Source organism: Oncorhynchus mykiss, chromosome 9 (genome assembly GCF_013265735.2).
Source record: "Oncorhynchus mykiss isolate Arlee chromosome 9, USDA_OmykA_1.1, whole genome shotgun sequence".
NCBI classification, from domain to species: Eukaryota; Metazoa; Chordata; class Actinopteri; order Salmoniformes; family Salmonidae; genus Oncorhynchus; species Oncorhynchus mykiss.
This window is the reverse complement of record NC_048573.1, coordinates 27,434,101-27,451,406: the sequence shown is the minus strand read 5'-3', so window position 1 is coordinate 27,451,406 and position 17,306 is coordinate 27,434,101. Positions and strand designations below refer to the sequence as shown.

The following is a 17,306-nucleotide window of genomic DNA, read 5'->3' as shown; positions in this document are numbered from 1 at the left end:
ACTCGCCACACATCGGGGAAATCTTTGAAACAGGGGTAAGCAACGCTGCTGGACGAACTTCGCCACGGGGGAGAAAACACCAGTCGCATTCACCGCCAATGGTTCAGACCCTGTACTGATGTCATCCGATTCACACTCCAGAGCCAGTCAGTGATTGAATATCATCCCCGGAATCCGGACTTTGAACACTGCCAGAGAAACCGGAATGAGCCTCACTCGGGATGACACCCCTATCAACTCCCACCACCCAACCTTCCGCACAAAGTCAGCCCGACTTCCAATAGGAAGTTGAACCCAGCCGGAGACAATGGTCAAACAAACCGGTCCAAGCGGAGGCCTCCTGAGCGTGTTTCCACCCCAAGCAACAAGAGAGCATTCGTGAGTATATTTATTTTTCATTGTGAAACAACGTGCCCTAGGGCACGGTCAGAGGTTCAAACTCAGCTGGCTAGCCTTTTTGAACTTTTACCACTGGCAATCAAACAAGGAAGCACTGGCACCACAAGCAGAGCAGAAAGTTGTGGGTTTTTAATCAAACAAAAACCGATACCGAGATCCAAAATGTGCAACATCTAAGGGGACAAATACTCTCTCCCACTAACAGACACATATGACGGGGCAGAATCTCATAGCCTTTATATTCTTGAAAAGTTTGTAAATTGCGTGACGCATCCTTCCTTCAGGCGAGCTGAAAAGCAAAGAATTTGGGAAATGGATGCGAGCCCCGGTATTATAGCCAGGAAAAAGGGGCTTCCTAGGGCGGGTTCGGCATCCATTGGCCCTTTGGGCGTGATTTCAGTTTGCTTCAGGTGAATAGGATTGGTAATTGACTCCCCATAGTATGTTATACCAAGTGATATAACACTTGGTGAAAGGGAATACAAAATGTCCCTTCCCCCCCCATTCCAAAACATTTTCCTGTGTGCCCTACTGAACATGACCCATGTCTCACTACTCACTCATACACCATCATTTAGACGTGATAAAAGACCTTTCAACCCAGTATCTTAAGAAGTGGGGTGCACTTAACCCCAAGAGTGTGTAGTCAGAGCACTATGACAACCACAACAGGATACAACGTGATAGTCCATTCCAAAAGGTCAGAGTTAAGCCAGGCCCCCCCACACACCTTCGGCAAGCTTGTCAGGGATCTCGGCCTGGTACTTGGAGCCTACGCGGATCTCTCCCTGGTCCGCCAGGAGGGTCTTCTGAACCGGGTCAAACACCAGCGAGTAAAAGAAACACTCCTGGACAGAAAGATGAACAACAGATGTTAGGAATGGATTGAGTGGATACATTCTCAGCCAATAGACGCTATATTTCAGTGCTTTATTGTATCAAAAAATATATTTTTGATACAATGGTCCTCACTCAAAAAAGGTAGTCCTAAAAAAAAAAGAATTGACCACTTTTAGCAGAACATGCACAACTCCTTTGCCATAAATTCCTCAACAGTGCAGTAGTCAATGTAATACGTGGGACAGACTTGCTGGTGATGAACAGTGACGCTTTGGAGAGAGACTGAAGCTCACCTCTTTCTCCAGGTACCCGGCGAGGACGTCCGTTTCGTTGAGGAGGGTGACGTTACATTTCCCTCTGGGGAGGGGAGAGAGGCGCCAGGAGGAGAGACAGAGTGAGGGTTATTCAGGAGGTCAAAACGGCACCCTGCATTAATCGGAACTGAGCTACACCTAACCCTGCTGCTGTACCAAGCCTATATCCCCAATAAGGCACTGGAAAACAATAGAATGTCTGTGAAGATCCCGGGAAAAAACTTCAGAACAGGCAAGAAAATTTCAACACAGTTAAATGATTGAAGGTATTGTGACTGTCACTTACTGTATTTTAAAATCAGGAGCCTGAACAGTGGCAATTGTTCATGTTATAAAAAGGGACCGTTTGAACACAGTGGCTTAATGATTGTGAATGGGCCAGAGAGGATAACGTTCCAGGTTGAGGGTTAACTGTGCATATCAGTCCTGTCACATGACACCATATCCCATCAGAGTTGAAAGGCAGCACCATTGTCTGCAGCTAACGCTATGCGGTGAGACAACCTCAGGGGGACACACACACGCTCTATCTTACCGTATGTGAGTTGCAGGTAGAGACTCAAACTGCCGAGAGAGGAAAAGCTCTCGGTGCTTCAGCTGGTGTTTCTGCTGTTCAGACACAGTGGGCTGCTTGGACTCCTCCTCAAAGTCTCCTATGAAACGCAGAACACAAAAAGACACATTAGCGACAAAGCACATTTCCCCAGTTAGATGGGTTCTAATAGTCGTGATCTGTTCAATCACACAATTCATATCAATATAACCAACTGAGAACTGTGGCTACGGGGAGAACGATCCCGCAGTGTATTGGTTTTGACATTTTCAAGTGTTAAATGACAGATATCGGTTAGAAATGAAGATGGGGAAACAGAAAGAGGGGGATAAAGCTCAGAAAGTGAGTGACGGAACAGGGGATCCAACCGCTGCCGCCATGGGACTGTGTGGTCCAGGGGTGGAAGCACTGCCAATAGACCAGCCCCCGGCAGGATCTTTATTGAAATCAAGCACGCTGAACAGCAAAGTGAAACTGACTATATACATTGTCCTTTTATCTACTGTGACAAGTGCAAGTCTATCATAACCTATGACCTGGAAGGGGTGGAAGCTTTGAGTGTCAGTGTTTAACTTGTAACTGTACTTATGTGTAACCAATACCAGACAATGAAAATAATTCCCTACTCGGAAGGACAAACTCTTCTGGTCTATTCGAGTGACCTACTATAGCCCCACTGAAGCTTTACAGTCAATGTAAACAAAGGACTGCATATAGCCTATATGACCTGGCAGGCAAAAATTAGTCTGTGTAGATAAAGAAACATTCCTTTTCCCCATGTGGAAATTGTTTTTGTATTATATCTAGTTTTACACGACTAAAATTGCACATTCCTAATTTGAGGCGAGCAAGTCAGAAATGTGTGAGGTGGTGGTGGATTGAGCACTGAGGGGGGAGAGAACGAACTGGGCAGGACTATCGCTCCATCTCCACGGACTCCGCCCCTGCACTCAGCCACAGGAAACCCTGTCAGTAGAGGGGGGGGGGGGGGCAGGACCTCAGGCCACACCCCTCTCTGTTAACCCCTCCTGCCACCCCTCAACCCACGCCCCCCTTCACCCTCCTTCCCTCCCCTTGTCCGGCGAGTCCCTGCCAGACCAAGTGGGAAACCCTGTGCGTCAAACCTGAGGCGCCCATCCCCCCCATCATGTATACACCCCCCCACCCACAAAAAAAAATACATAAAAAAGAAAAGAAAAAAAGGCAGGCACTCAAGGCACACCCACGTGCAGTGGAGCTCCAGCAGAGCAGTGAACACGCTCTCTCCCTCCACACACACACACACTTTCTTCATGACAAAGACACAAGGCAAGTCAGAGTTAACCCGTTGCGTGCCGTAGCCCTGTGGGACACACCAAGGGCCTTTTGTTCTGAGCAGCGTGCCTGGGCTAAGAGGAGGGTGGGCAATTGGGGGGGGTGTGGTGGTAGAGGAAGAGAATAAAGGATTTGAATAAAGAAGGGGGGGGGGGCACTGTTGGATGGAGAGAGAGAGACTGGGAGAGAAGCCCAGGTCTTGTGTAACAGGACAGTGCCAAAGCGGTGGCTCGTGCTGCCGAGTGGGAGGCGGGAGCGAGGCGTTTTTCGGGTGCCCGAGCCAAAACGCAGGAGAGGGACGTACAGTAGCGCAGCATAACGCAACAGCTGACAGTGTGTGTGTGTGTAGCGGGGAGTCAGATCAGAGTGAACCAGGCAACTGGGCCAGGTCGCGAGGAGGGCTGGAGCTAGACTGGGCACTCGGGTCGCTACACCGGCCCAGTTGTGGCCGTTTGTTTGCAACCCATCCTCAGCCTTCCTCTCCCTCTCGACTGGTTGCAGCCAGTTTCAGGGCCATCTTTGTGTTTCTCCACTGACCCCCCCAGGAGAAGTTAGATAGAATAACTCCGCAGCACACAGGGGCAGTTAACGCTAACACACCACAGTGACATTACCAATCAGCTAGCAGGGGCTCCAGGGCTGAGGGGGCAGGACAGGAAATCACCTACCTACCCAGCAACCCCCAGCCATCCCTGCCTCCTACTGGAGACCCTATCTCCTATTGTCGCTAAATGACTTTTTTGATGACATTTTAGTCATTCAGCAAATAGAAGCTCTTATCCAGAGTAACTTGCAATAAGTAGGCTCTTTCATGAAACCAAACCGGAGGCACTGCACAGGCCTACAGGTAAAACATGGAATAAAATTTACATCCAGAGTCAAACAAATTAACTTTGTCAGCTAGATATGTGTAGTAGTTAACATTATAAAATGCATTACAGATTGCTGGTAAATGCATCCATTTTGGGATGTGGATCTGAATGTCTTGTCTGGAGCACTGCCACTGCATGCAGCCCACTATGTTAGAGGACTGATTGTGTGTGTGTGTGAATAAATGAAGTCGATCGGGGCTCTAGGTAATCTGAGTATCATTAGCATCACAACACTACCTCGGCGGCCGCTTCTCTCTCCATTTCCCCCGCTCTGCATCTCTTCCTCTGATCCCTGGACATCTGCACAAATGCACCACTCAGGGCACTCTAGTGGGCGACCCCCTTTAACTGGAAACGTGTGTGATAAACACTGACACTCAAACCAATAGCCAGCCACTATTACTCCTACAACAACCCACAAGTACAGCACTATTCATGATAGAAAAACAACACACAAAAAAAACAATTCCCCTCGTCCATTGTGAATGAATCCTACATTAGTATCAAACTCCTACTGGCAGCTGTAGTGGAACAGCACTACGCAGTAAGCACACACTTACACACGCTGTTCTGCTTCAGCTGGAGACAGACTGTCCGCCCCAAATGGCACCCTAGTCCCTATGTGGTGCACTCCCTATGGGTCCTGGTCAAAAGCAGCAAACTACATTGGGCTCCATTTGGGACGCAGGCAGAGCATCCCTCTGCTTAGAGCGAGAGCCAATTGCCTGCTGGTAGCGCAGAGGGAGATCCCAATCTGATTGGAACGCAACACAGTACTCATTCTGGATGGAGATAATAAACTGGTTTATACGAAAGAGACGTCTGCTCTAATAATGCTCTCCAATAACTTCAGAGTTTGGCATAGAGCAAAGAGTTGGCTCTCTCAAGTGGTTTGTGTAATAGGCCTCTTGATCTTTTTCTGAACATGGTGAAGGAGCAGAGCACCGATGAACTGCGATGAGACTACACGGACATAAAGGCTGTTGTACTCACTCGCGTTGCTGTCGGCCAGAGTGTTGAGGTTGCCCGAGATGTCCCGCCTCCGGAACAGACACACCACCTTGGCTTCCACGTTCCCATTGGCCGTCTGAGAGACATGTGCGACAAGAGTGGTCAGTCACTTCCGGCCAATACTTTGAATGATTGCCATACCACAATATTATTCTCTGAACGGCATGCCACATTCATAGATACGATTTCCCCATCTATGAATGGCAAAATCTGCCATTTTGAATTGAATTGAATCAAATGTATTGAATATATGCTAGAACTTAAACTGGGGCTGTAAGTGACGAGGGGGTGACGCGAGACTCTCCATCATTACCATTGGATTAACCATGATCTGAAGAGAGGGAGAGAGAAACCACAAAACTGAGGCCTCAATGTTGGGCTCCTCATCTAATTCACACTCAAGGTAATGTCCGAAACGGCGCCCTATTCCCCATGTAGGGCACTGCTTTTGGCCAGGGCTCTTTCCAAAAGCGGCGCACTACGTAGGGAAGGGAATTTTCAGACGCAGCCTCAGTCATAATAATATCTATTATTGCCCCTCCTCCTCCTCCGCTTCCATTAGTGCTCAGAAGGACAGAGTTCTGCTAGTGGTGCTCGCCACAACCCCTTCCATTTAAGAGTGTTATATAAATGAGCTTAATCCTTTGACTGGGAAACAAGGCTGTGTCATGCTACTGCTATAGCCAGCAGTATTACGTAATGGCTCTTGCACCAGCATCTTGTCACTACTGTAGTAGTCCTGGCTGGCTAACGAAAGCACAATATATCGGGAAGAGGGTGGCAGGGGGGGGGGGGCAAGAAGATTGTGGTTAGAACCTGGAAGGTGTGTGTGAATCTCTCTCTCTGGGTGTGTGTGTGTGTTTTACCACCATCACCGCCCCAGTGTTGAAATGAGTTACAAACACACAGGCTCTCAGGTCAGATATGAAATACTTTACATTCACAAAATGGGGCTGTCAATGTCAGCGAGTTTTTATGTAAACGCTCCGAATCAGAGGGTAGGTGTGAAGGACAGATTATTGTACCAACCTTGTTGAGCTCTTCTATTCTGCGGATTAGGTAAGGGTTGCTGGAGGAATTCTCAAAGTACACGTAATCTGAAAGGGAAAGAAAAGTCTGAGTCATATGAATCATAAAAATCTGTAGCATTTCAATTCAGAGCATGACTTTGAACTTGACCTCTCCGGTTACTCTTAACACGTTCAGAGGAGAATCATTGTAATGCGTCTGTGTGGAGACTGGACTCTGTCGGAGTCTTGGTACAGTCACTTATTGATATGACTAAGGGGAACCCGCCACCACTAACGGCAGATGACATCAACCACCACTCAGACAGGCTTTCACCAGGCAAAATCAATCCATCAAAAAGCCTACAGGTGCTTGGTGGGGAGAGCTAATAGCCTTGCACAACACACCCAGTCTGTGTCTGCCATTTCAAGGACAAGTGAGCCAATATTCACTCAACCATCCTAGGCTACGCCAGACTACAGTACCACTATAAGATGACTTCTGTTTGCATGTGACATCTCGGGAATTTCCCTCATATCTCATGACATTATTAGAGATGCTGGTGTTACCGAAAAGAGACACCCCCTCAACAAAAAAAATGGGACCTCAGTTAAAAGAACAAAGCCCAGCACCTTTGCCTACTCTGTCTTTGTCTACAGAGATGGTGGGCCTCAATCTCTTCCCCACAGCCCATTGATAGTAGCCTATGACTGAAGTAGAGAAGTCTAAATAATAGGCTAATCAATTGATCACCCAGAAGAGAAGTCAGTCTTGAAAGACACACCAAAATTGTTTTGGTATGCCCAGTATTATAGGCCTTGGCTACTCATTCGGTTTAGGTTACAATATCAAAAACACACCTCGAAATTATTTCTCGCCAGTGATTAAGGCATGACGGGTGATATTTTGGCTCGCGTGGCCAATATTTTGGATCTAGCAGTGTTTTGGAAGGGGAACCCCACCAGTGTGTTTTAGGGGTCATTTGCAGGTCATTTGGCAAAAGCCAAAGGCCCTGTAACGTAACTCTCAGCAAAATAACTGTCCTGATGAATCAACAGCTCTGTTCAACATTAATCTAGGAAATACAAGCAAATTATGTGACAATATCTATAACTATCGTGGAGACTGGACATTGTCTACACCAAGACATAGCCAGTCAAACCTGGATAATACAGAAAACATATTGAAAATGGGTGTCTACGAGCAATGCTGTCGCCTTGGATATGATCAGGGACACTAACCGTAAGACGGACACCAACATTGGAATGCATCAGCAATCATATCTATTCTATAGAAGGAGAGTTCCAGGATGTAGCCCAGGGGCAATTCCACGCAAGCAAAGTAATATTTTCGGTATCTCAGAATTCTGGCAACCCTCACATAAAAAACTTCATTGGGTGAAAGGATGCTTTTTACACATGTCTTATAAACCACTTTATTGAAAATCATGATGAAAATCATGATGAAATTTGACATTTTAGGACAATTGATTTTTCCAATTTTTAGACAACAATCATCATCCCTACTAATTAAGTTTCTATGTGAGAATTGCCAGAACAATCAAGAGATACCAAAAATATTTTCCGCTCCTAGGTTAAAAGAACACGTCGTGGAAGACGGGAGAAATTCCCCCGCTGCCATTATGTAACCACCGACACTGGCTCAAGAGAAAAGAAAAGACCGCACACAGCACTGTCATCCTCTTCTTTCCCATCATCCATTCACCCCTCTTTCTCCATATTCATCGATGTTCTCGGCTCTCGGTCTTGCCCCAGCGGGACAAATGAAAACATGAAGCCCTCTCTCCACGCTATGGGGGCTCCGTGCCTGCCTGGATGAAAACGGTGAGAGACAGGGAGACAGCAGACTAAAGTGGTGCCTCACAGATCAAAGGACCAGGGGCTTTTTGAATGGGGATCACAATCTGCCCTTCTGAAAAGACAACCTCAGCTCAGACACTCAGAGTCAGTCAGCATTAACCAGATGCCTACAATGTTCAATTTGTAGGTTAAACATTTCAATATGACCAATTGTTGTTTGAAGGACAAATAATCACAGGAAGCGTAATATGCTTCTCGTCTATTGCAGTTACTGTACGGTGGCAGTTGTGGCGCAGTGTGTTAGGTGCTTGTGGGTGGATTCAGAGTAGTGAGTGGAGGGAGCCCTTAAAAAAAAATCTGAAGAACTGCCTAATTAGGTCTATACATTTATAATGACTTGCGGTGCCGTTCGGATCTGCCCTTTCATGAAGCAATGGATGCTCTATCGTTTTAGGATCACAGTCTTACCAGGTCATCTATTGCTACTTACAAAACACCCGTGGCAAACACTAACAACCTACAATCCATTAATAGCATGTTGCTGTTGAGACATTGGACTGAAACACGGGTGAGTGGATTTTCACCAATTCCATACACTTCTATTGGATGAACTCCCATGTAACCAAGCAAATGTCACAAAACAGTCAATACTACACAAGGGTCCCGGGTCTCAATCTCACTGACCCTACATTAGCCCTGATTCCTTCCATGAGCTATATACCCCGGACCACGCTGGGCCAATTGGGCGCCGCACTATAGGACTCCCAATCACAGCCGGATGTGATACAGCCTGGATTCGAACCAGGGACCTTTTTGCACTGAGATGCAGTGCCTTAGACCGCTGCGCCACTATATCAACAGGACCCGTATCCAGCCTGCCACTGTCTATTATCTATGGATAGTCACTTCACCCCTACCAACACGTACAAATTACCTCGACTAACCTGTACCCCCACATACAGCCCTGTTATGGTCATTTTATTGTGTTGCTTCTTATTTTATACTCTAGTTATTTAGTAAATATTTTTTAAACTGCATTGTTGGTTAAGGGCTCGTAAGTAAACATTTCACGGTAAGGTCTACATCTGTTTTTCAGCCGCATGTGACAAATAAAATGTTGATTTCAATGGGCTCCTCTGGCTATAAAGCAGGACCTAGCCCGAGACCAAGGCATTCAATTCTGGGAATGGAGACAAGTAACAGCTTAAAACACAATTCACCAGAAGGGACATGTGATCTTATATGAGGTAAAGGCATGTTTAAATACAGTAGCAAGCCTAAATCCAGCAGACTATCCAAGATCAGACGAGGTCCAGACAAAAATGGCAAAGCTATGACATGTGGGACCCTCAGAAATAACCGCAACTGAGCAAATATAACACAGCGCCCTCATATTCAAATGAATAATTAGAGCACAAATTCATAGCCAACACACAATTTGTCAAGAGTGACACGTCATTTTATTACAGAGCAGAAACTCTACCACAGTCATGGAGCAACACAGTCAGTAGCTGTGAGTCATTCAACTATTGAGGGAAGTCGCATGAAAACATATTTTCAAAGACGCTTAGCAGCCAAAAGAAGAGAGCAATCGTGTATGGTCTGTCTCTACTGTTTGGGAAGATAACAGAATATGCTAAACACACCATTTTGATTATACAATGAAATTCGACAAGAACAAGTTTCCTTGACACACCACTGCATACTAGACTAGTGGCCATATGTATAGCACGTCTCAGAATAGGAGTGCTGATAAAGGATAAGTTCAACCTATTAGTTCACAATGAATAAGATTGAATGGACAGGGGGGGGGGGGGGGGGGGCTGATTCTAGATCAGTACACCTACTCGGAAACGCTGGCCCGGAGCTACCCAACTGGGTATTTATTCTGCTAGGCAGTGGTTCATGTGACCACCTTGACTGGAGCGAGAAAAATTGGCAAGAACATCACTTTCCTCAGCGGAGGAACAACAATAGATGTAATGGCTGCCTTGTGTGAGCGCTTTCTGGGAAGGTTCCCCCCCAGGAGGGCGACGGTGCACGGGTTAATAAGCATTTTGTCGCGCTCTGAGGTGCTAGGATGCAGTGCTGTGAGGGATTAGGCAAGCAGGCCTTGCAGACAGACAGGCCGGAAGACACTACCATCTGTGGGGCAGTGCCATCTCGGGCACAGTCTCAAGGCCAAGATGACCGTGGGGGGAGGGGCTCTACAGTGAGACCATTTTACTCGGAAAGGGCACCTAAATATTTTGGGGTGCAACTTCGACTTTTTATTTAGGAGCACCAGTGCACCTTGAAAAACTACAGATTCTATTTCCTCGAATATTTTTCAACTTGTAAAAAAAAGTCAGCATAGAGCACTGTGGGTGGGGGGTGGGATAAAAGGCTGAAATGCCAAACTGAAATTGTCATGTTAGTAGAGGTGAAATCAATGACTGCATAATCCTGCAACTAAAACAATGACATGGAAGAAATAATAGTCTCAGCAGTGTCATGTCTTTCAGACAGTCAGTAGTTAAATCCATCTATGCTGTTGCCTGTAAAATAGCCCAACGCAACATCAACATATATTGCAAGACGTCTGTATGTCTTTATCAATGATGTAGAATTCAATGCCTGCTGTAGGCTATATTGTTCAAGTTATATTATGCACAGAAAGCAGACAGCACGGTTTAATCAACGTGACCTAAATACAGACCCTCTTGTTGAAACCTTACACATCGATAAAATAGCCAGAACGTATGGCTATATTTCACAGACACAGTAGCTGTGCATCCACCAAAACACTGACTCGAGCCAAGACATGAAAGGGAACGTGAATTACAACAACGTTGCACCAACCAAGTCAAGATCACTGATGTTGATCATCTTTCTCACCACCAATAATACTATCGCATATCATTGCAATGTTGATGATCAAATTAAGCGGTCTACCCTAGGGATTGAGGAGCCGGCTTAACTCTGGCCATTTTGCGACCTAACGCAACGCACGCTTACCGGCTTTTTTAACATGCAGACCTCAGTGTTGTTATTTAGCTAAATGCACTATATTGACCTTGGCAGCTAAACAATGCAGCTAAATGATAGTAACTACAAAATATGTTACAAATTGCAGAGTAGTTTGAAGTGTAACAATACGTCTTCCCCAACGATAATACATTTCCTTGCCGTGCATGCTAACGTTAATTTACGCTAACTACGTAGCTAGCAAGCTGACTTGCGAGTTAAAAATATACAGCTAGCTAGCTAGATAACATAGGTAGCCTGACTGTAAAAATGTTGCTGGTCAAACCATGTTTGACTCAAGTTAACTTGCTGGGTTCAGCCAATGACATAAATCATTGGTTTCAACAAAGCAATTAGCGGCAGGCTATATATAAAAACTTGGTTGACTATACTACACTACAAGTGGACTAACTAGTCGTAAAATACAACTGGCGTTAGGTCGTTAGCCAACGAACGCGTTCTAATTTAACACGTCTCGCTATTAAGTTAGCTAGCACTAGCCTGCTAACTTGGTGGCCAGCATTCGCGGAAATAACAACCGTTCGCTTGATAGCTAGCGAATGCAAATCAGCCAGCTAATTACCCTAGCATAGCTAGCTAACATTCACCGTGAGGGCTCCTCAAAATAAAAAAATAAAATAAATACTTACCTCCCACTCGGTACATGTTGGCCGCCATTCTCTCGTTACCCCCAACAAAACACTGTCCAAAGGGATTCCCCTCCTGCGTTAAAAATGTCGATCTGGAGCTATTTTATCCTTGCATTTATTAGAGACCTCACCCGCCGCGAAACAAAGCCGGGACCCGGCACAGTAGCCAAGCTCTGGCGGGTAAAAGTTTAAAGTTTCCGTTGCAATGTTTCGGGGTTCCAAAATGCGTCTTTTGTTTCAGTCCGATAACGACCTCCCTCTTCCACACTCACTCACGCATTCACACTTGCAGGCAGGCAGGCATACACAGCCCTTGATAGCTAGCCTGTCTCTTACTCCACTCTTCCTCCCATCCTCAGCTCCCAGCTTCATCCTCCTCTTCTTCACCTCCGCTCAGTATACACACACACACACACACACACACACACACTGCTCCCCCTCGTTTGTAAACGTCATCTCCGGAAAATGTAACTTCGAATCGGAAAACTCCGGCTACTTATTACACACACACACACACACAATTCTCAGCAAGACAGAGTTGCTCCAACCATCACCAACACCAACATTATTGTGTCAGCCCATAGATATAAGTCAAGTAATACTGAAGGCAGATAATCTGATTCGCATATTTCGCATGAAGAGTATGCAGATGAGCACTTTGATGAGAAACAGCCTTCCATCAGACTTCCTCTAAAATCTACATTGATGCAGTAAGCAAAATGACAACTCAAAGGTCATCATTTGAACAACACTCCCCTCTAGCGTTCATTTCGATTGCATACAGTTTTTAGCGCTACAGTGTAACTGGAAATGCAGGCATGCTTTTATAATGAAGGATGCTATGAATTCATAAGCACTAGTTTGTCATAGTTTATTGATCGAAATATCTGGAGACAAAGAAAACCACGACCCATTCAAAAGTACTTTTAAATAAACATAGAAGAAATCCAATACAAAAGCAAAGTGTACAATGAAGGTAAACATTTCGGAAATTTGTCTAATACTCAGGAGATTAGTTTAAACTACAATGAGTAAAGCAAATATTTTTGTTATTCAATTCTAAGGCACTTGAGTGATTGTCAACATGTGGCAAAATGCAAAATTTGTCAGAAGCACATAAAAAGTTAATATTCATAGATCGCAACAGCACAAGATATGTATGATTTTATATGACATTTATGAGAAGACAACCATAAAACATCAATAGGGTAAGTTGGCATGGTAAACAATTTAGTAAACAAAATAGGATATTTTGGAATGTTTTCAACAATTGATGGCAGTCCCAACAGTCAGTTGTTAACAGTTTGACCTTTTTCAATTGCATCAATCTAGGAAATTCACAAAGATGCAACAGCATTTCACTCATTCTGAGAAGTAAATTGTGCCCAGATGTATTAAATGTTTTCATTACGTCATGTGTGGCTCATATCTGCATTACAAAACTCCATTGTGTTTGAACAGAGAATCCTGTGGACATCAGGGATGTGATTCCTAAACCTGCTTCGATTTAAAAGCCAGACACAAACACTACGCCACAGGTCCAGAAGCCACTCTCTTTCTAAGTTGCTCCCTCCCTCTCGCTCTCCCTCTGTAAACGTTCTCTCCCCTTTGTCTCTCTATCAGCCTCTCTCTGATTCTCTCAGTCTCTGTCTTTCTCTCCATGTCTCCTTCTCTCCCTTAAGGTTCTGGGGAGCTGGTTGAGGTGGAAGAGGAGGAGTGTAGGCGGTCTCCACCGCTGTCCCCCGTCCCTCCTCTCTTGACCCTCCACTGGAGGATACAGGTGTCCTTGCCGCCCATGGAGAGCACGTGACTGTCACAGTGGGTGAAGCGCACGTTGGTCACGTGACTGCCGTGGCCCTCATAGCTGTGGTTTGGAGCCTGATGGGTAAAAGAAGACAGTTGATATGTGGTGAGCTGTCTGGTGGAAGGAGTAAAAATGATTGAAATCAATTGAAAAATGTGGCACTGAATTATTACTGACTTTGGGTTTAGGGCAGGGGTACTGGAAGAGGTGGACTTTACAGAAGTCGTCGGCCACCGCCACCATTCTCTCATTGTGGGAGCGACAGAGGGCGTTGATGTCTGTACCGTCTGAACCCTCCAACCACACACCTGTGGGACGACGCACAATAACACACAACACGTCAGCCCCTCAGCCACAGGTAAAGGGTTGAGTGATATTGAGAGGCTCGTGATAGTTTGAATGCTGGTTCTTCTCACCCATGACGTGGAAGCCCAGTACGCAGGTGTAGGACGCCCATTCTCTGTCTTTGCTCTCATAGCGGTTCCTCAGCAGTTTGCAGCCTCCAGCGATGTCCCCTGTTTGAGTAAAATAGTCCTTAGGATAATTGACTTAGGGGAAATTAGACATGTTGTCATATAAAAAATATACACGTGTTCAAATGAGACACAAATGCACAAATAAAAAAATGTAGATGTTTGCACAGTCACTCACAGTAAAGGATTTCGTAATCGCCTGAGTTGGACATAATGTACTTCCCGTCTTTGGACCAATCAAGGTGAGTGATGAAGCTGGAGTGACCCTAAAAGTGACAGACATGACAAAGTGACACAACGTGACGAATATGTCCCGCGTCTGACTGAACAACAGGGCCACTGTGCTCCAAACTGTAACCCACAATGGATCATTCATTCATGACATAAATAATCCACAACCATCCGCAACATCCCAGGACGGCACTGCAACTTACGTTACACTTTCCGTAGCGGGAGTAGCGCCGTCCACTCTCTGTGACGTTATAGATGTAGATGAAGTTGTCATGGGAACCCACTGCCAGGAAGCTACCATCTGAAAGGGTAAAAAAACAAAAAAAAAAACATGTTCCAAATAGAGATAAATACAAACAGAGGTCAAACCTAGTGGTGAGTCAGCACGTATTGCTGAAGCATGATTGACGTTCGCTCCATTGTGACACACTGAAGGAGCTTGACCTCTGACCTGTTGAGTATCTCATTACGGACAGCTGTTCATTCCCGTCGGTGTAGTCTGAGACTATGTCTTTGGTCTGCAGGTCAAGGACCAGCCACCTGTTACAGGGAGAGAGAGGAACACAACCAGCGTGAAGGTTCGATCCTCCAGGCAAACGAGTCTGCTTTATCGTCCCGGAGTTTGGGGTAAATATCTAGCGTCGACATCGTGACAAACAGGAACGCATTGACACTGATTAACGCAGTAGATTAGCAGATAACGAATGAAATACTTCTATTGCCTGCTCTCGTCTTCGTGTTTGATGCGGTTGTATTTCAGAGTGGAGTGTCTCACCTGCCTGTGCTGAGCCCAACAGACACCACAGCCCCATTGGGACAGAAATCAGCACACAGTCCATACTCCTGAAAAATATGAGGATAAGTATTTAAGAATATGTTTCACCGTGTGTGTGTGTGTGTAGGTGTGTGCATTTATGCCCGCTCACCTCTAGCGTGGTGCACCAGTCCAGTTTGTGCTCCTCTGTGTTCCACACGCACACCTGTCTGTCATGTCCACAGGTGAGGAAGACATCCTGGGAGGGGTGTGTGGCCAAGCCCCACATCTCATCCACATGGCCCTGCACAGAGGAGAGCAACACACACTATCACACACACGCTGGCTTAAGGTTTCTATTCTCTAAGCCTCAATGTTCACTCCTCGACACTGATTGGACTGGAGTAAGACATGGTTGACACCTCCAGTAGTTTGGCCCATGGATACAACAATCGAATGCTTTTAAATCCACAACGGGGAGCGAGAAAGTGCGCTGTGCACGTCGGGGAGACGTGTAGGGAATCGGAACGCAGAACATGTGCGGACCAGGTGTGTAACCGCAAACCATTCCACATATCACTCGACATATACTCCATCATGCTAATGTTTACATACCTGTACTATAGCCACAAAGCCGTCAGAGAAAGTGCCCCTCAGGATGGCATTTCGGGTGGTACCAACCAACAACTCTTCCCCGTCTACATCCGCAATGCAACGGACCGCCCCAAACTTTTCTGGAATCTATAACAAATACATAAAAACGTAGGTATTATTCTGAAATAATACATAAATAGCCACAAAAAGGGGTTGTAACACGCTCAGTTTGGTTATTAAGAGCGACAATGCACACACACACACGCGTCTTTCACCTCACACTCTCTCTCGGGTGCAAGGTCAGCGCTCCAGCGGATGATCTTACGGTCTTTGCCCCCGCCGCTGAGGAGAGCACCCCCCTGCAGCATACACAGAGTAAACACACTGCCGTCGTGGGCCCGCGTCTGCCGCATGATCTGGAATGTCTCTGCAAAAGGAGGAAGTGAGAAGATGACTTTGTCTATTGTCACAGGCCCTGCGATACGACGAGCGTCCTGTCCAGGGGGTGTAACTTGTACATCATGCTGCCTCACTCTACAGAAACAGGAGATGGGCTCCTGCTCCTATGAGCCGTTCCGGCTCACACAAGCCAAGGCTACTTACTTACTATTGTCACAGGTCTCACACATTTGGAGAGCAAGGGGAAAAAAAAGTGTCACAGCTATGGAGTCTGGTAGCATAGTTGGTTGAGGAGGTACTAAATCAAATGAAACGATATTTTATCCATGGGAAAAAAAAAAAAAAAAAAAAAAAGGTATTACATTTATTTCATATGGAGAACCTAGTTGTAATTTGGAACAGACAGTTAGTTACCTTTGGCCCCTTTCCCCAGTGTCTTGACGTCGCCGGGTGATTTGCCCCATGTCAGGATGTTCCCCTCTGAGTCCCCAGTCAGCACGTCTCCCGTCAGGCTGAACACAAAGCACTGGATGAACTTGGGCTTCTTGTATTTCTAAAAGAGAAGAGAGAGGAAACATCACAAACAAGTTTGAATGACTATATTTATTGGGATCTTTGTATTTCTGACAGTAGATAAAGACAAACATTTATACAACAAAAGAGTATGAATGACTATATGTAGTGGAGGTGGTTCAGTGATAAATAGCCTTGCCTGAGACCTGCAGACTAGTCTAGGCTTTAGCTCAGTGGGCTATAATAGTCTTTCTTGAGGCATTCAAATTAGCCGGGTTTGATATACCCAGTCGGTCATATTTACAGGGTGCTGTTAACCTTTTGACAATGTGAAAAAGGCTGTCAATGTACTTGTAGGGGCTTATAATGGATTACACTCACCCCAAAGATGCCCTGTTTCTTGGTGAGAGAGCCAGCACTTAGCGTCCAGAAGTAGACGTGAGACTTCCCACAGGTGATGATGTTGGTGCTGTCGTTGGGGTTGAACTCTACTGTAAACACTGCCTCGTTGGTGCTCTGGATTAACACACACCAGGAGAAGAGTTCAAGTCATGAAATAATTGATTCAAATGCTAAATATCAATTGAAAACGGTGAATCCCAATATCTCAGAACTGCATTTCTATGATTTTGCCACCCTTGGAATTAACTTGAGGACAATGTTGTAAAAGAGGGTATAATGCCTAACACTCCTGCACCAAAGTCTCAATGGGCAGCAGCTGCACTATATGAAACAAAGCATTGAACTATTA

At 45.6% G+C, this 17,306-nt stretch overlaps 2 protein-coding genes across 8 annotated transcripts in view; both read right to left on the bottom strand.

The window, feature by feature from the left end:
• Positions 1-12,365, bottom strand: part of LOC110531858 (metastasis-associated protein MTA2) — a 32,394-nt gene extending 20,029 nt beyond the window's left edge. The window contains exons 1-7 of one of the 2 annotated variants that reach the window (XM_021615325.2): positions 11,788-12,365; positions 6,333-6,400; positions 5,617-5,634; positions 5,286-5,379; positions 2,089-2,206; positions 1,533-1,596; positions 1,130-1,247 (exon numbers count right to left, since the gene is read on the bottom strand). In XM_021615325.2, the coding sequence (XP_021471000.1) occupies positions 1,130-1,247; positions 1,533-1,596; positions 2,089-2,206; positions 5,286-5,379; positions 5,617-5,634; positions 6,333-6,400; positions 11,788-11,815 (508 nt within the window). In that variant the 5' untranslated portion in view covers positions 11,816-12,365. The remainder of the gene's footprint in view (positions 1-1,129; positions 1,248-1,532; positions 1,597-2,088; positions 2,207-5,285; positions 5,380-5,616; positions 5,635-6,332; positions 6,401-11,787) is intronic. The other variant, XM_021615326.2, reaches the window with a different exon arrangement.
• Positions 12,366-12,642: 277 nt separating this feature from the next.
• The window catches only part of LOC110531857 (echinoderm microtubule-associated protein-like 3), a 31,464-nt gene continuing 26,800 nt past the window's right edge, over positions 12,643-17,306 (bottom strand). For 5 of the 6 annotated variants that reach the window (XM_036987730.1, XM_036987731.1, XM_036987729.1 and 2 more), the window contains 13 exons: positions 16,937-17,071; positions 16,457-16,595; positions 16,251-16,340; positions 15,919-16,070; positions 15,665-15,790; positions 15,222-15,353; positions 15,071-15,138; positions 14,747-14,835; positions 14,499-14,596; positions 14,243-14,330; positions 14,008-14,106; positions 13,769-13,899; positions 12,643-13,665 (listed from right to left, as the gene is read on the bottom strand). In XM_036987730.1, coding sequence (XP_036843625.1) covers positions 13,465-13,665; positions 13,769-13,899; positions 14,008-14,106; positions 14,243-14,330; positions 14,499-14,596; positions 14,747-14,835; positions 15,071-15,138; positions 15,222-15,353; positions 15,665-15,790; positions 15,919-16,070; positions 16,251-16,340; positions 16,457-16,595; positions 16,937-17,071 — 1,548 coding nt within the window. In that variant the 3' untranslated portion in view covers positions 12,643-13,464. The remainder of the gene's footprint in view (positions 13,666-13,768; positions 13,900-14,007; positions 14,107-14,242; positions 14,331-14,498; positions 14,597-14,746; positions 14,836-15,070; positions 15,139-15,221; positions 15,354-15,664; positions 15,791-15,918; positions 16,071-16,250; positions 16,341-16,456; positions 16,596-16,936; positions 17,072-17,306) is intronic. The other variant, XM_036987732.1, reaches the window with a different exon arrangement.